Source organism: Tamandua tetradactyla, chromosome 1, assembly GCF_023851605.1.
Source record: "Tamandua tetradactyla isolate mTamTet1 chromosome 1, mTamTet1.pri, whole genome shotgun sequence".
Taxonomy (NCBI): domain Eukaryota; kingdom Metazoa; phylum Chordata; class Mammalia; order Pilosa; family Myrmecophagidae; genus Tamandua; species Tamandua tetradactyla.
In genome coordinates, this window is record NC_135327.1 from 7437217 (window position 1) to 7449249 (window position 12033).

At 46.1% G+C, this 12033-nt stretch overlaps 1 protein-coding gene across 1 annotated transcript in view; it reads left to right on the top strand.

Moving 5' to 3' along the window:
* The window catches only part of RIMS4 (regulating synaptic membrane exocytosis 4), a 63506-nt gene that overhangs the window by 30420 nt on the left and 21053 nt on the right, over positions 1-12033 (top strand). The window contains exon 2 of the mRNA XM_077168057.1: positions 11319-11457. Coding sequence (XP_077024172.1) covers positions 11319-11457 — 139 coding nt within the window. The remainder of the gene's footprint in view (positions 1-11318; positions 11458-12033) is intronic.

Sequence of the window (12033 nt, forward strand, 5' to 3'; positions counted from 1 at the left end):
AGCTCTAGTGTTGTAGAGCAGAGGATCTGGTGTGACCTTGGGAAAAATTGCTGAACTGCTCCGAACTCGTTTCCTTATTGTAAAATTGGGATAAAAATACTTGTCTCTCAAGGTTATGATGGGACTAAGCTCTATAAAGTGCTGATTATTGTGCCTGGTACAGAATGAGTGTTCAAAAAAATTGGTAGTTACTATTATAATTTATCATTCCCATCATTTTATTATCTTGTTCCTTAAGAACACTCTTTTGGGGAGAAGGTCCATTAAACACATTCGTGTTTAGGCATAAACAACTGCATTTCTTTACCAGAGAATTTGTTTTTTTTTGAGGGAACACGTCCTAAAGCCAGTTGGATTAAACATGCTTTTAGTGACAGAGGCAATGTTAGGCGCTGTCCTGGGTGCTGAAAGGAAGTCAGTGAGGAGTGAGTTTACACTGTAGTTCCAGGCATCAATCAAGTAGACTGAGGAAAGTGTTCAAGGTGTAGTGGAATAAGCAGTCTGGTAGGAGGGAAGATAAAGTGCCCATGGGACTCAAGGAAGACAGAACTCATATATTTGGAAGTCTGATCAGGGTAGTCTTTGTGGAAGGGATGCCATTTGAATTCAGTGGTACAATTTAATGAGTTCCACCACTGGGGCCTATTGTAAGGGTCCCTAGGTTGTGGACGCTTACGGTGCTTGCGTATACGTAGGAGTTGTAAGTGGTATTTCTACATTCTGAGATATTGAGGTACTTGTATATGACCTGGCCTTTCCCTGAAAGTTCGGGTACTTATGTGACACCTGAGACTCAGAATTAGAGCCCTGAGGCTGTGAAAGTCAGCATTACCTCATTCAGCAACTGTTAAAAAAGCTGAAAAGTGATCAGACTTCATCTGGAGATATGAATGAAACTGGTCTGGATAGGACTAAGGTAAATCAGAACACTGGGTAAAGAATGGTATGGCGCATGTTTTCAAACTTCAACCTCTCTGTGAAACCAGAGGGAGAGATGTTTATTTGGTGCAAAATTTATACTTTGGAGCAGGCCACGGTGGCTCAGCAGGCAAGAATATTAGCCTGCCATGCCAGAGGACCCGGGTTCGATTCCCAGTGCCTGCCCATGTAAAAAAAAAAAAAATTATACTTTGGGTAGCACATTATCTAATTTAACTTGTATGGTCAGTTTGCTTGAGCACCAGAATTACATGGAACCTTGAATAGGGCATGAGATTTTGTTGGTTTGTACAGGTTAGTGTGATACCCCAGTATATCCCAGAGTAATTTGGGCAGAGAATAAAAAAACATTTGCCAAGTGCCCTCAGGGGACAGGGGAGAAAGGAGGAATACTCAACTTCCCCATCTGGGGAATTCCTGCTATTCTTGCAATCAGTGGTGACAGCCAGTTCAATATGCTGAGCCCTCAATCTTTTTTAAATTTTATTTTTATTTATTTTGTATTATCAAACCAAAACAACATACAAACATGATCATTCAACATACAAACATGATGTACAATCAGTGACTCACAATATTATCACATGGTAGTATATTCATCACCATGATCATTTTTTAGAACATTTGCATCACTCCAGAAAAAGAAATAAAAAGTAAAAAGAAAGAACTCACACACCATACCCCTTACCCCTCCCTTTCACTGACCACTAGTATTTCCATCTACTCAATAGATTTTAACCTTTGTTCCCCCTATTTTTTTTCTATACCCCTTGCCACTCCCTTTCATTGTTCACTAGTATTTCAATCTACTCAATTTATTTTAATCTTTGTTCCCCCTATTATTTATTTATTTTTAATCCATATTTTTTACTCATCTGTCAATATTGTAGATAAAAGGAGCATCAAACACAAGGTTTTCACACAGTCACATTGTGTCTTAGTTTGCTACCTGCCAGAATGCAATATACTGGAAATGGAATGGCTTTTAAAAAGGGGAATTTAATAAGTTGCTAGTTTACAGTTCCAAAGCTGAGAAAATGTCCCAATTAAAACAAGTCTGTAGAAATGTCCAATTTAAGACATCCAGGGAAAGATACCTTTGTTCAAGAATGCTGATGAAGTTCAGGGTTTCTCTCTCAAGTGGAAAGGCACATAGTGAACACAGTAAGAGTTTCTCTCTCATCTGGAAAGGCACAGAGTGAACACAGCATCATCTGCTAGCTTTCTCTCCTGGCTTCCTGTTTCATGAAGCAACCCGGGAGGCATTTTCCCTCTTCATCTTCAAAGGTCGCTGACTGGTGGACTTCCTGCTTCTCGTGGTTATGTCATTCTACTTTCTCCGAATCTTTTACATTCTGTAAAAAGTTTTCTCTTTTATAGGAGAAGTAAACTAATCAAGACCCACCTGAATGGGTGGAGACGTGTCTCCACCTAATCCAGTTTAACAACCACTCTCGATTGAGTCGTATCTCCAGGGAGATGATCTAATTAAGGTTTCAAACATACAATACTGAAAAGGGATTCGAAGAAATGTGAGCCCTCAATCTTGGGGTTCGTCCCTATGAAGCTTATTCCTGCAAAGGAAAAGCTAAGCGTACTGATAATTATGCCTAAGAGTCACCCCCGGAGAACCTCTTTTGTTGCTCAGATGTGGCTTCTCTCTCTAAGCCAACTTGGCAGGTGAACTCACTGCCCTCCCCCCTGTGTGAGACATGTCTCCCAGGGATGTAGATCTCCCTAGTAACGTGAGACCTGATTCCTGGGGATGTGCAGGGACCCAGCATCATGGGAATGAGAAAATCTCCTTGACCAAAAGGTGGAAGAGAGAAGTGAGCAAAATAAAGTCTCAGTGGTTGAGAGGTTTCAGAGTCAGGAGGTTATCCTGGAGTTTATTCTGATGTGTTATATATGTATTCCTTTTTAGTTTATGGTGTGTTGGAGTGGTGGAGGGAAGTACCTGAAACTATTGAGCTGTGTTCCAGTAGCTTTGATTCTTGAAAATGATGATATAACTATATAACTTTTACAGTGATTATGAAAATTTTATATCTGATGTTCCATTTATCCAGGATATGGACAGATGAGTTAAAAAAAAGAATTAAAATACATAAATAATAGGGGGAGATAAAGAGTAAAATTGGGTAGATTGAAATACTGTGGGCTAATGAGAGGGAGGGGTAAAGGGTGTGGGATGTATGAGTTCTTTTTTTTTTATTATTTTTATTTCTTTTTCTGGAGTGGTACCAGCGATCAAAAATGATCATGGTGAGGAATACACAACTATGTGATGATATTGTGAGCCATTGATTGTATAATACGGTTGGACTCTATGTGTGTGGATGTTTCTCAATAACGTATTTATGTAAAAAAGAACTTAATGAGTTTAGTTTAGTGGTTTATTAAAAGCATGGGTTTTGGAGTCAGAAAGACCAGGGTTTGAGTTCCAGCTCTGCTATTATGAACTGCGGGTATCCTTGGAAAAAAATCACTTAATTCTCATTTTCTTCTTCTGTAACATAGGGTAGTGCCTGTCTCACTATTTCTTGTGAGAATTAAATGAGAAGATGTGTTTGTAAAACAGCACAGCCTCTGGCACGATAGTAACAATGATATTATAGCTGCTACTGATTGAGTGCTTACTGTATGCCACAACCCACCTACAGTGTCCTGAGGATTAAATGCTATTACATTATAATTATGTAATTGTGAATAATATAATAATTATATTATAATAGTTATAATATAATTATAAATGCTATTACGTTATTAAACTGCATTGTTTAATCAACACAACAGCTCTAAGAGTTTGATACTATTATTCCTGTACGTAGATGAGGAAACTGAGATATTCAGTGCCTGCTATCGTGTAGGTGTTGTTATTTTAAAGCTTAACTGTGGAGGGTTGTTCAAATTTTGATAGGTGAGATAAGGAAGGAAGGAAGGTAAAGGAAAGCTAGAAGGAAAAAATTATTGAGGCTGTACCTGGAGCAGAGAGGTACCTGGCCAGCCTAGGGTATGGAGACAGTGAGGGGGCCAGTAGATGAAGAAGGGATCAGGTGATGGAGTCTTGAATGCAGGGTACAAGGAAGGGGGATCCATTCAGAGGTTTTAAATAGGGCCATAGCATGTTGAAGCTGTGATTTATTTATGAATTTACTTGTATTTTGTCTTCTTCTAAATTATAGAATTAATACATTCAGCTTGAAAAATTTCAAGCAACATAGAGGCATATGAAAGAAAGATAAAATTCTCCCCAATTCCCAGTCTGTGGTTGGAGTGTAAATTGGGGCGACTTTGGTAAATCACTTGGCAGTGTCTTTTCAACACATGCCCACCCCGTGACCCAGCAGTTCCACTCCTAGGAGTATCCTGGAGAGACATGGGTGCAGATGTACACCAAGAGCCAAGCACTAAAATAATCCTCGCAGCATTGTTCCTAAGAGTCCCTGGAAGCAAAAGCACACGGCCATCAACAGTGTGACGGATAAGTCGGTTGTGGTGGATTCACCCAGTGGAATATCTTACATCAGTGAAAATAATCTACAACTACACTCAAACAAAGGATGAATCTCATATGCTCAACATAACTGTTGAGCAGAAGAAGACATGCAAAGAAAGTACATGCTGTACAATCCCGTTTATATAAAGTTCAGAAGCAGACAGAGCTAGTATCCGGTGCTAGAGACTAGGGTGGTGTTACCTTCACAAGGATAGAGCCCGGAAGGGAGCACACGGAGGCATCTGAGATTCTGGACGTGCTGTCTTCATCTCGGTGCTGGTCACGTGGCTGTGTCAGTCTGGGGAAATGCATCAAGATGTACACTTGAGATTTGCATGCTTTTCCGTATATATGTTACTCTTCAATTAGAAAGTAGAAAAAAGTGATCCCACGTATACCTCTTACAGTTATTCCTCCATTAACAGTTTGCTTCATATACTTCTAGATTTTTCTGTGCATATGCATAAAGATAAAGCTATATATATGTATACAGCTGTCTGTGGCTGTACAGAAATGGCATCATATTTTACACACTGTTCTGCAAAATGCTTTTTTCATATAACTGTAGGTTGTGGCAGTCTTTCCATGTCACTGTAGATGTAGAGCTAGATGATTCTTTTCTTTAACAGTTGCACGGTATTTTAGTGTGTGGACCTATCATTTAGTTAATTGGTCTCCTATTGAAGGACAGTTAATTCTAGCATTTCATTGGCATAAACAATACTGTGGGAAACCCCTTCATACGTATCTTTGTGTACTTTTGTGACTCTTTGTATAGAATGAATTAGTAGGAGTCTAATATCTTGGTCCGAAGTGGTAATTTAAGACAGTTAATCTGTTAATGGCTTGTTGGGTGGGTTGGAAGCAGGGAGACCAGTTAAAAAGCTATTAGAATAGTTTAGACTTGAAGTAATTAGGGTGGTTGGCTGTGAAAATGGAAAAAAGGACAGATATAATAAGAGATATTAAGGGCAAAGACTATTTATAAGACGTGGCATCTTATGAGTGAGAGGAACAGCAGTGAGGTCTTGGGGTTCTGAATCTGGGTGGCTGGGGAGACTGGGATGCCAGCACATGAATCAGAAGGAGCCTGTTGGGGGAAGTGGGCCATACTGAAAGCAAGGCAGCTGCTCATCATTTGAGAGACAATGGCCTCTCTCTCTAAGCCAACTCTGCAGGTGAATTCACTGCCCTCACCCCCATGTGGGACGTGACTCCCAGGGTGTAAATCTCCCTGGCAACGTGGGACGTGACTCCTAGAGATGAACATGGCCTTGGCATCATGGGATTGAGAAAGCCTTCTTGACTAAAGGGGGAAGATAAATGGAACAAAATTAAGTTTCAGTGGCTGAGAGATTTGAAATAGAGCTGAGAAGTTATACTGGTGGTTGTTCCTATGCGGTTTATAGATATCCCATTTCAGTTGTTGGTGTACTGGAGTAGCTAGAGTGAAATACCTGAAATTGTTAAACTGTAATCCAGTGGCCTTGATTCTTGAAGATGATTGAATAACTATAGAGTTTTTAAGGTGCAGACATGTGATTGTGAAAACCTTGTGTCTAACACTCCCTTTACCCCATGTATGAACAGATAATAAGACAAAAAAACAAACAAACAATGGGGGTGTGTGGAACGTTTTTTATGTTCTTTTTTGCGTTTATTATTTTTTTGGAGTAATGTAAAGGTTCAAAAATCGATTGTGATGAATGCACAGCTATATAATGATACTGTGACCCACTGGTTGTACTATTTGGATAATTATATGATATGTGAATATACCATATATCTCAATAAAATTGCATTTAAAAAAAAAGAGAAGAAGCGATGGCCAGAATGAGACTGGAAGTTCTACACGGGGACATGTTCTGGGCTGCAAACTAGGGTGTAGGATTCATTTACTTATGGTGGTGCTGAGGTTATAGGAGAGGGTGAAACCACCCAGGCAGAAGGTCTAGAAAGAGAGAACCCAAGGACTGGATGGGGAGGGCCTGGAGTGGGGATGGGCTGCAGCAGGGGTGGACAGAGGCCAAGGTCAGAGAGGTGGGAGGAGATCTAACAGAATTCACTATCGTGGAGGTTAAGGAAAGAGTTGAGTTTGAAGTGACTGGTTCAGAGGGTGAAGTAGTTGGCAGGCTAAGTTAGCCCATTTTCCTATTGGCCTCCCAAAGTGTACTTACTGCCTTTATATTTTGAACTTGCTCTTCAAAACACTTTGAAAACTCACTGAGCTGTGAGCTCAGTGGAGACAGGGACCGTGCTCATTGTTCTACCCCCAGCACTGGGCACTGTGTTTGGCATGTGATGGTGTTGGTACCCCAAGTTGTTGCTGCCTCCTGAAAGGACTTAAGTTGTCCACGTACCCCTCCTCCCTCTCTCATACATATACTCTGCACATATTGGGAGAGGAGCAACTTGGAACCTTGCCTTAAAAAATTCAAGCTTCACAGTTTGAGTTTTGGGTGCAGAAAATGTGAGTGAATAGCCAAAAACAGGTCATCTAGACTCCATGTATATCACAGTGGCTATCCTTGTGGTCATTCTCGTTATTGGTACCCAAAATGGACTGGACTCAAACGCCCAGCCTCTACAGCAGAATGTTGTAAACGATAACCAAGGCTGATGTTGCCTCTTGCTTGTTCCCCTTAGCTAAGACCTTGGGGAGCATGCCCTCTTCTGTGCCTGCATTCATTATGCAGCAGCCCTACTTATCACCGCATTTCGTAGAGTGGAAACACTGGAACCCGCCTGTGCGAAGATTTTACTAATGTGAACTTTGACCTCCTTAGAGTGTCAACCAGGGCAGGTGTCTTAGGTTGCGTTTCTCCAAAGCAGATCCTGAGACGGTGTTCGCGTGCAGGTGATATATGAAGGAAGTGCTCCCAGAGAAGACTGAGAGTAGCAGGACAAGAAGGGAGAGGAGGCAGCAAGGATGGCCTCTCAGGCTAATCCTGTAGAGGGTGGCCTTAGCCCCTCCCACGGGTTACTCTGGAGCTTGGGTGATGCCTCAGAGCTCTCTGACCTGAGACAAAAGAGCTGGGCATTCATTCTCCTGTTCCCTGTAGTCTTTGGTTAAAGGTCTGAGCGTTTCTAGCTCTGCTTATGTGGGGGCAAAGCAAAGCAGGCGCCAGTAGCCCAAGGGAAAACCTAAAAAAAAAAAGTGGTAGGTACTGGCTGTTGGAAACAAAAGCATATTACAGTGGGGATAGGCTCACAAAAATGGTAAATAAAGGCATTTGGGGGGATCTGGGTGGAGCATCAACACTGTCTACTACAGCAGATCAAGCAAAGATCTGTTTCTGGACCCACATGGATTGGAAGCAAGGGGGTTCAAAATTTCCCTTCTGTCCCCCTAGTTGTGAGTTTTATCAGTGAAGGAGTCAGTGGAGACCAGCACTTAGAAATTTGTTTGATATCTTCTTGAGGACTTCCCAGTTAATAAGAAGACTCTCTTGTAAATGTTTGTTGAGTAAATGAGGCTGCTTACTCCAGGGCTTACAGTCTGATAAGGCCCTTCTGTGTGGTTGTGAGCAATCATGAGAGACTTTTTGGTACACCACGAGAACAGAGTCGTGGAGTGGAAGCCAGGTTGCAGGAGGTGAGAGAGTGCATGGCTGGTGAGATGCTGGCAATATTGTGGTTCTCTTAAGAAGTTTGTTCGTGAAAGGGGGTGGTGGAAAAAGTGAAAACTTGAGCACGCTTGTGGGAAGAGTGGAAAGAGCTGGAAGACAGAGGGGGCAGGTATAAGCTCAAGAGAGAAGGGGTGGAAGGAGGTCATGGTGACGTGGGAGGAGGTGGGATGGGAGGAACAGATGACGGATTAGCCCTGGGCAGGAAAAGGATCACCCTTTCCTTTCAGAGAGGAGGGAAGGGTCCAGGGCAAGTTGAAGGGTCTGAGGATGGTAGAATTCAGAAGTGAGAAAGAACGAGATAGGAAGAACACATCTTTCCAGCCAAGAGAGAGAAAGGTCATCTGTTGGGATGGGTGGGATTATGGAGGGTAAGTTGGGAAAGGGTTGGAATAGTCACTTTAGGGATTATGACTGAGTCAGTTAGAGATGACCAAAGAAGCATTATCTAGCCAAGGTTAGATGGTGGACATCGCTGTAGTAGTTGGATACAGTCGTGGCCCCAGACAGACTGGGGACTGGCAGGGTGGAGGAGAGGGCATGCCGGTGGGAAGGTATGTCCATGATGGCAGCAGCAAGACAGTTGGCAAGGGTAGATTTGGGGAGCCCTGGGCGGTCTTTCTCATGCCTCTGGCTGCTTTTGCCCAGCGCCTGCATGTACCAGGTGCTGTGATACACGAGCTGTCATTTAACCTCAGCAACCCCGTGAGGGAGGTGCTGTCCGATGGTCCGAGACCATGCGTCGAGTCCCTGCAGAGTGGGGACTCTGGACTGGGCCATCTGGCCCAAAGGCCAGGCTGGGTGGTGGGCCAGGGCTGTCGTGAGGCTGCTGCGGGCGCTGGATGGGGAGTCCGCTGCCAGCTGTAGGTACACCGGTGTGCAGAGCACCTCTCCAGACCTCCCCCTCAGCCCGGCGGGGTTTGAGTTGTTCGTCATGCTCTGGTCCTCCCTCTCCCGGGAGAAATGTATTAGACCCTGGTGGTTGGGGACAGAGCCAGCACAGGGCTCTGGAACAGGACTCGTGGGAAGGTAAAATCCCAGGCAGATGTCTGCAGCCTGTCGGGCCTGTGTCTGCAATAGGGGATGTATCTGTGTTTGCCCCTATGACAATACCCTGTGTCTGTGTGCATCTGGAGGGGCGGCTCTGTGCCTGAGTCTGTGTTTCTGAGTCTTTCTCAGTCCCTGTGCCTTCTGTACTCGAGAAACCCAGTGGCAGTGGAGAGGCTGCAGATCCGCAGGGCGGAGAAGACATGGTGGAAACAAGTTGGAACCCAGATACGTGTTCCAGAGCACCCACGGCACCACACGGGGAATCCCACAGGGCCTGGGTCTGTGTGTCCTTCTCGGCTGGGCCGGCGCATGCTTCTTAGCACATGTGTCTGGAACACCCGGAGGCGCTCCCACCCAGGCAGCCTCAGGAACGCGCAGCACTGGGTGTAGAGGCCCGTGGAGATGCGAGTGTGGGCACCCAAACATGCGTTCACGCACTCTTCGTCTTTGTGTGCATGTTCCTCTGCCCGTGTGTGTGTGTTTGTGTGGTGCTGTGTGCTTTTCTGGGTACGTGTAGGTGCACTCTCCGAGTCACACACACAGAGCGTCCGTATCTCCACGTGTATGCGTGTGTGTGTGTTGCTCTGAAGTCTGGGAGGAAGGCGATGCTGTGGTTGAGCTGGGGGTGGGGAGCAGGCCAGCAGGAGGGGCCTGTCACACTCTGTGTTCTCCTCACTGACCCAGCCTCCTGGTCTCATGCCAAGCCCCTCGGGGGGGGGACAGGAGGGTGGGGTTTGGATGGGGCTGCTTTTTCCCTGTGGGTCACTCAGCAGGTACTACTGGAGCACCTACGGTGTACCAGCTCATCTCAGATTTGGTGGGGACATGGGAAAGATCCCAGCAAAGAGCTGTCCCCCGCCTCTAGCAGGCCCACAATCCCACAGGGTGGGCGGGCGACGGCACGCTGACCTTGTATCGCTAGCAGTGAATGTGGTGCTGAGAGAGCCGTCCGGGGTCAATCCCAGTTACCCCCCTTACTGGCTGTGCAGGCTTGGGCCAGTCACTCAACCTCCCTGTGCCCTTGTGGGGAGAACAGTAGCATCCGTCTCACGGTGGGTGTGAGGATTAGGACTGTTCTCAGGGTTTTACCTGTATTAACTCATTTGTCCAGCGTCCGTCCATCGGGCAGTTACTAATTGAGCACCTGCATAGGTGCATGACCCTCTTCCAGGCAATGGGGCTTTAACTGGGAACAGCATAATGGCCCCCGTCCTCGTGGGTTTACTTTCTGCATGGAGGAAGCCGGTCCACACACCAGCCATATGTAACATGCCAGGTGGTGAGAGGTGTTAGGAAGGAGGCCAAAGTGGGGTATCAGGGCAGAGTGACAGAGGGGGAGAGGGCTGCTGTCTTGGAGGGAGTGGTCAGGAAGGGTCTCGGGTCAGGTGACATTTGATCCCAGAGTGGACACGAAGGAGTGAGCTGCTGACGGGGGACGGGAGGTCCTGGGGAGGGAATAGCAAGGGCAGAGGTCCAGGTGCCCTCACAAGAGCCCTATTGTTAGCCCCATTTTGTAGTTGAGGAGATGGAGGCCTAGAGAAGCTAAGTGATTTCTCAGCCAGTGAGAAAAGAGACCTCGGATTTGAATCCAGGCCGTCTGGTTTCAGAGCCGCTGGTCTAAGTAAGTCCGTAGTTGGGGGTGATTTTTGCCCCCACCCTCAGGGGACATTTGGCAACATCTGGGGATATTGTTGATTGCCGCGATGGCCGCAGACTGCTGCTGGCATCTGGACAGTGGAGGCCAAGGAAGCTGCTGGGCATCTTAGGATCCTAACATAGAATTGCCCTGCCCAAAACGCCAGTCCTGTGGAGGTTGAGAAACTGTCTCAGTCCATGTACAGTACTTGGCAGAGGATATGACACATAATAGATGCTCAGAAAATAGTGGCTGAAGAGGACAAGGAATAGAAATGCATCAGAGAAGATTGCAAGGGGGAGATGAATTCAAGGGGAAGGATGAAAGTGCATGTAGGTGTGCCCGTGGTTCACAAAACTCAGGTGACGGGGTCTGGTGGGTGGGTGTGAAGAAGGGTGGTGTGGAGGCCCTGGGAGGACAGGTGCAGGCGAGGCTGGTGGTATGAGGGGATGGGCTGGGAGTGGCGGCAGCCACCAGCTGCTGCAGCACTAACCAGATGACTGGTCTCTCTGTCCCCCTCCCACCCCGTGTCTCTCTCCCCATGTCCCTTGGCCTCTTTGCCCGGAAGGGGACAGCCGGAGGCTGAAGGGGGCCATCCAGAGGAGCACGGAGACGGGCCTGGCCGTGGAGATGCCCAGCCGGACGCTGCGCCAGGCCAGCCACGAGTCCATCGAGGACAGCATGAACAGCTACGGCTCCGAGGGCAAGTGAGTGTGGGGCCTGCACCTGCCCCCCTGCCCCCCAGGCTCTCCCAACCCTCCAGGGGTCCTGGGTCCACCTCAGGCTGGTGGGGCATTGGCGTGGGGCTCCTGGGTCCACCCTGTCCTTAGGAAGGAACAGAGCTCCAAGGAAGAGGAAAGAGCAGATTGTGGCGCCCGACTGCCTGGATTTAAATCCTGACTCCACCACTTGCCAGCTCTGGGACCTTGGGCAAGTCACGTCTCCATGCCTCAGTTTCCTCATCTATGAAATGGAATGATAATACCTTCCTCATGGAGTGTTATGAGGATTAAATGAGCTAATTCTTATGAACTACATAGTGCAGCATTGGGCACATGTAAAGTGCTACATTTCAGTGCCGATGAATAAATGAAGGGGGTTGAGGGCAAGCCCAGGGTCACAGGAAAGGAAGGTGGTTTTATCATCATCATTCTTGCCTCTTTATTTTCTTAAATCCCAATTAATTTTTAAAATATATACTCTTGCTTGATAAAATAGTTTCATGTATATCAAATCGTAAAACATGAGCACTGACTGGCTCCTTGCTGGTATTTCTCTCCCTT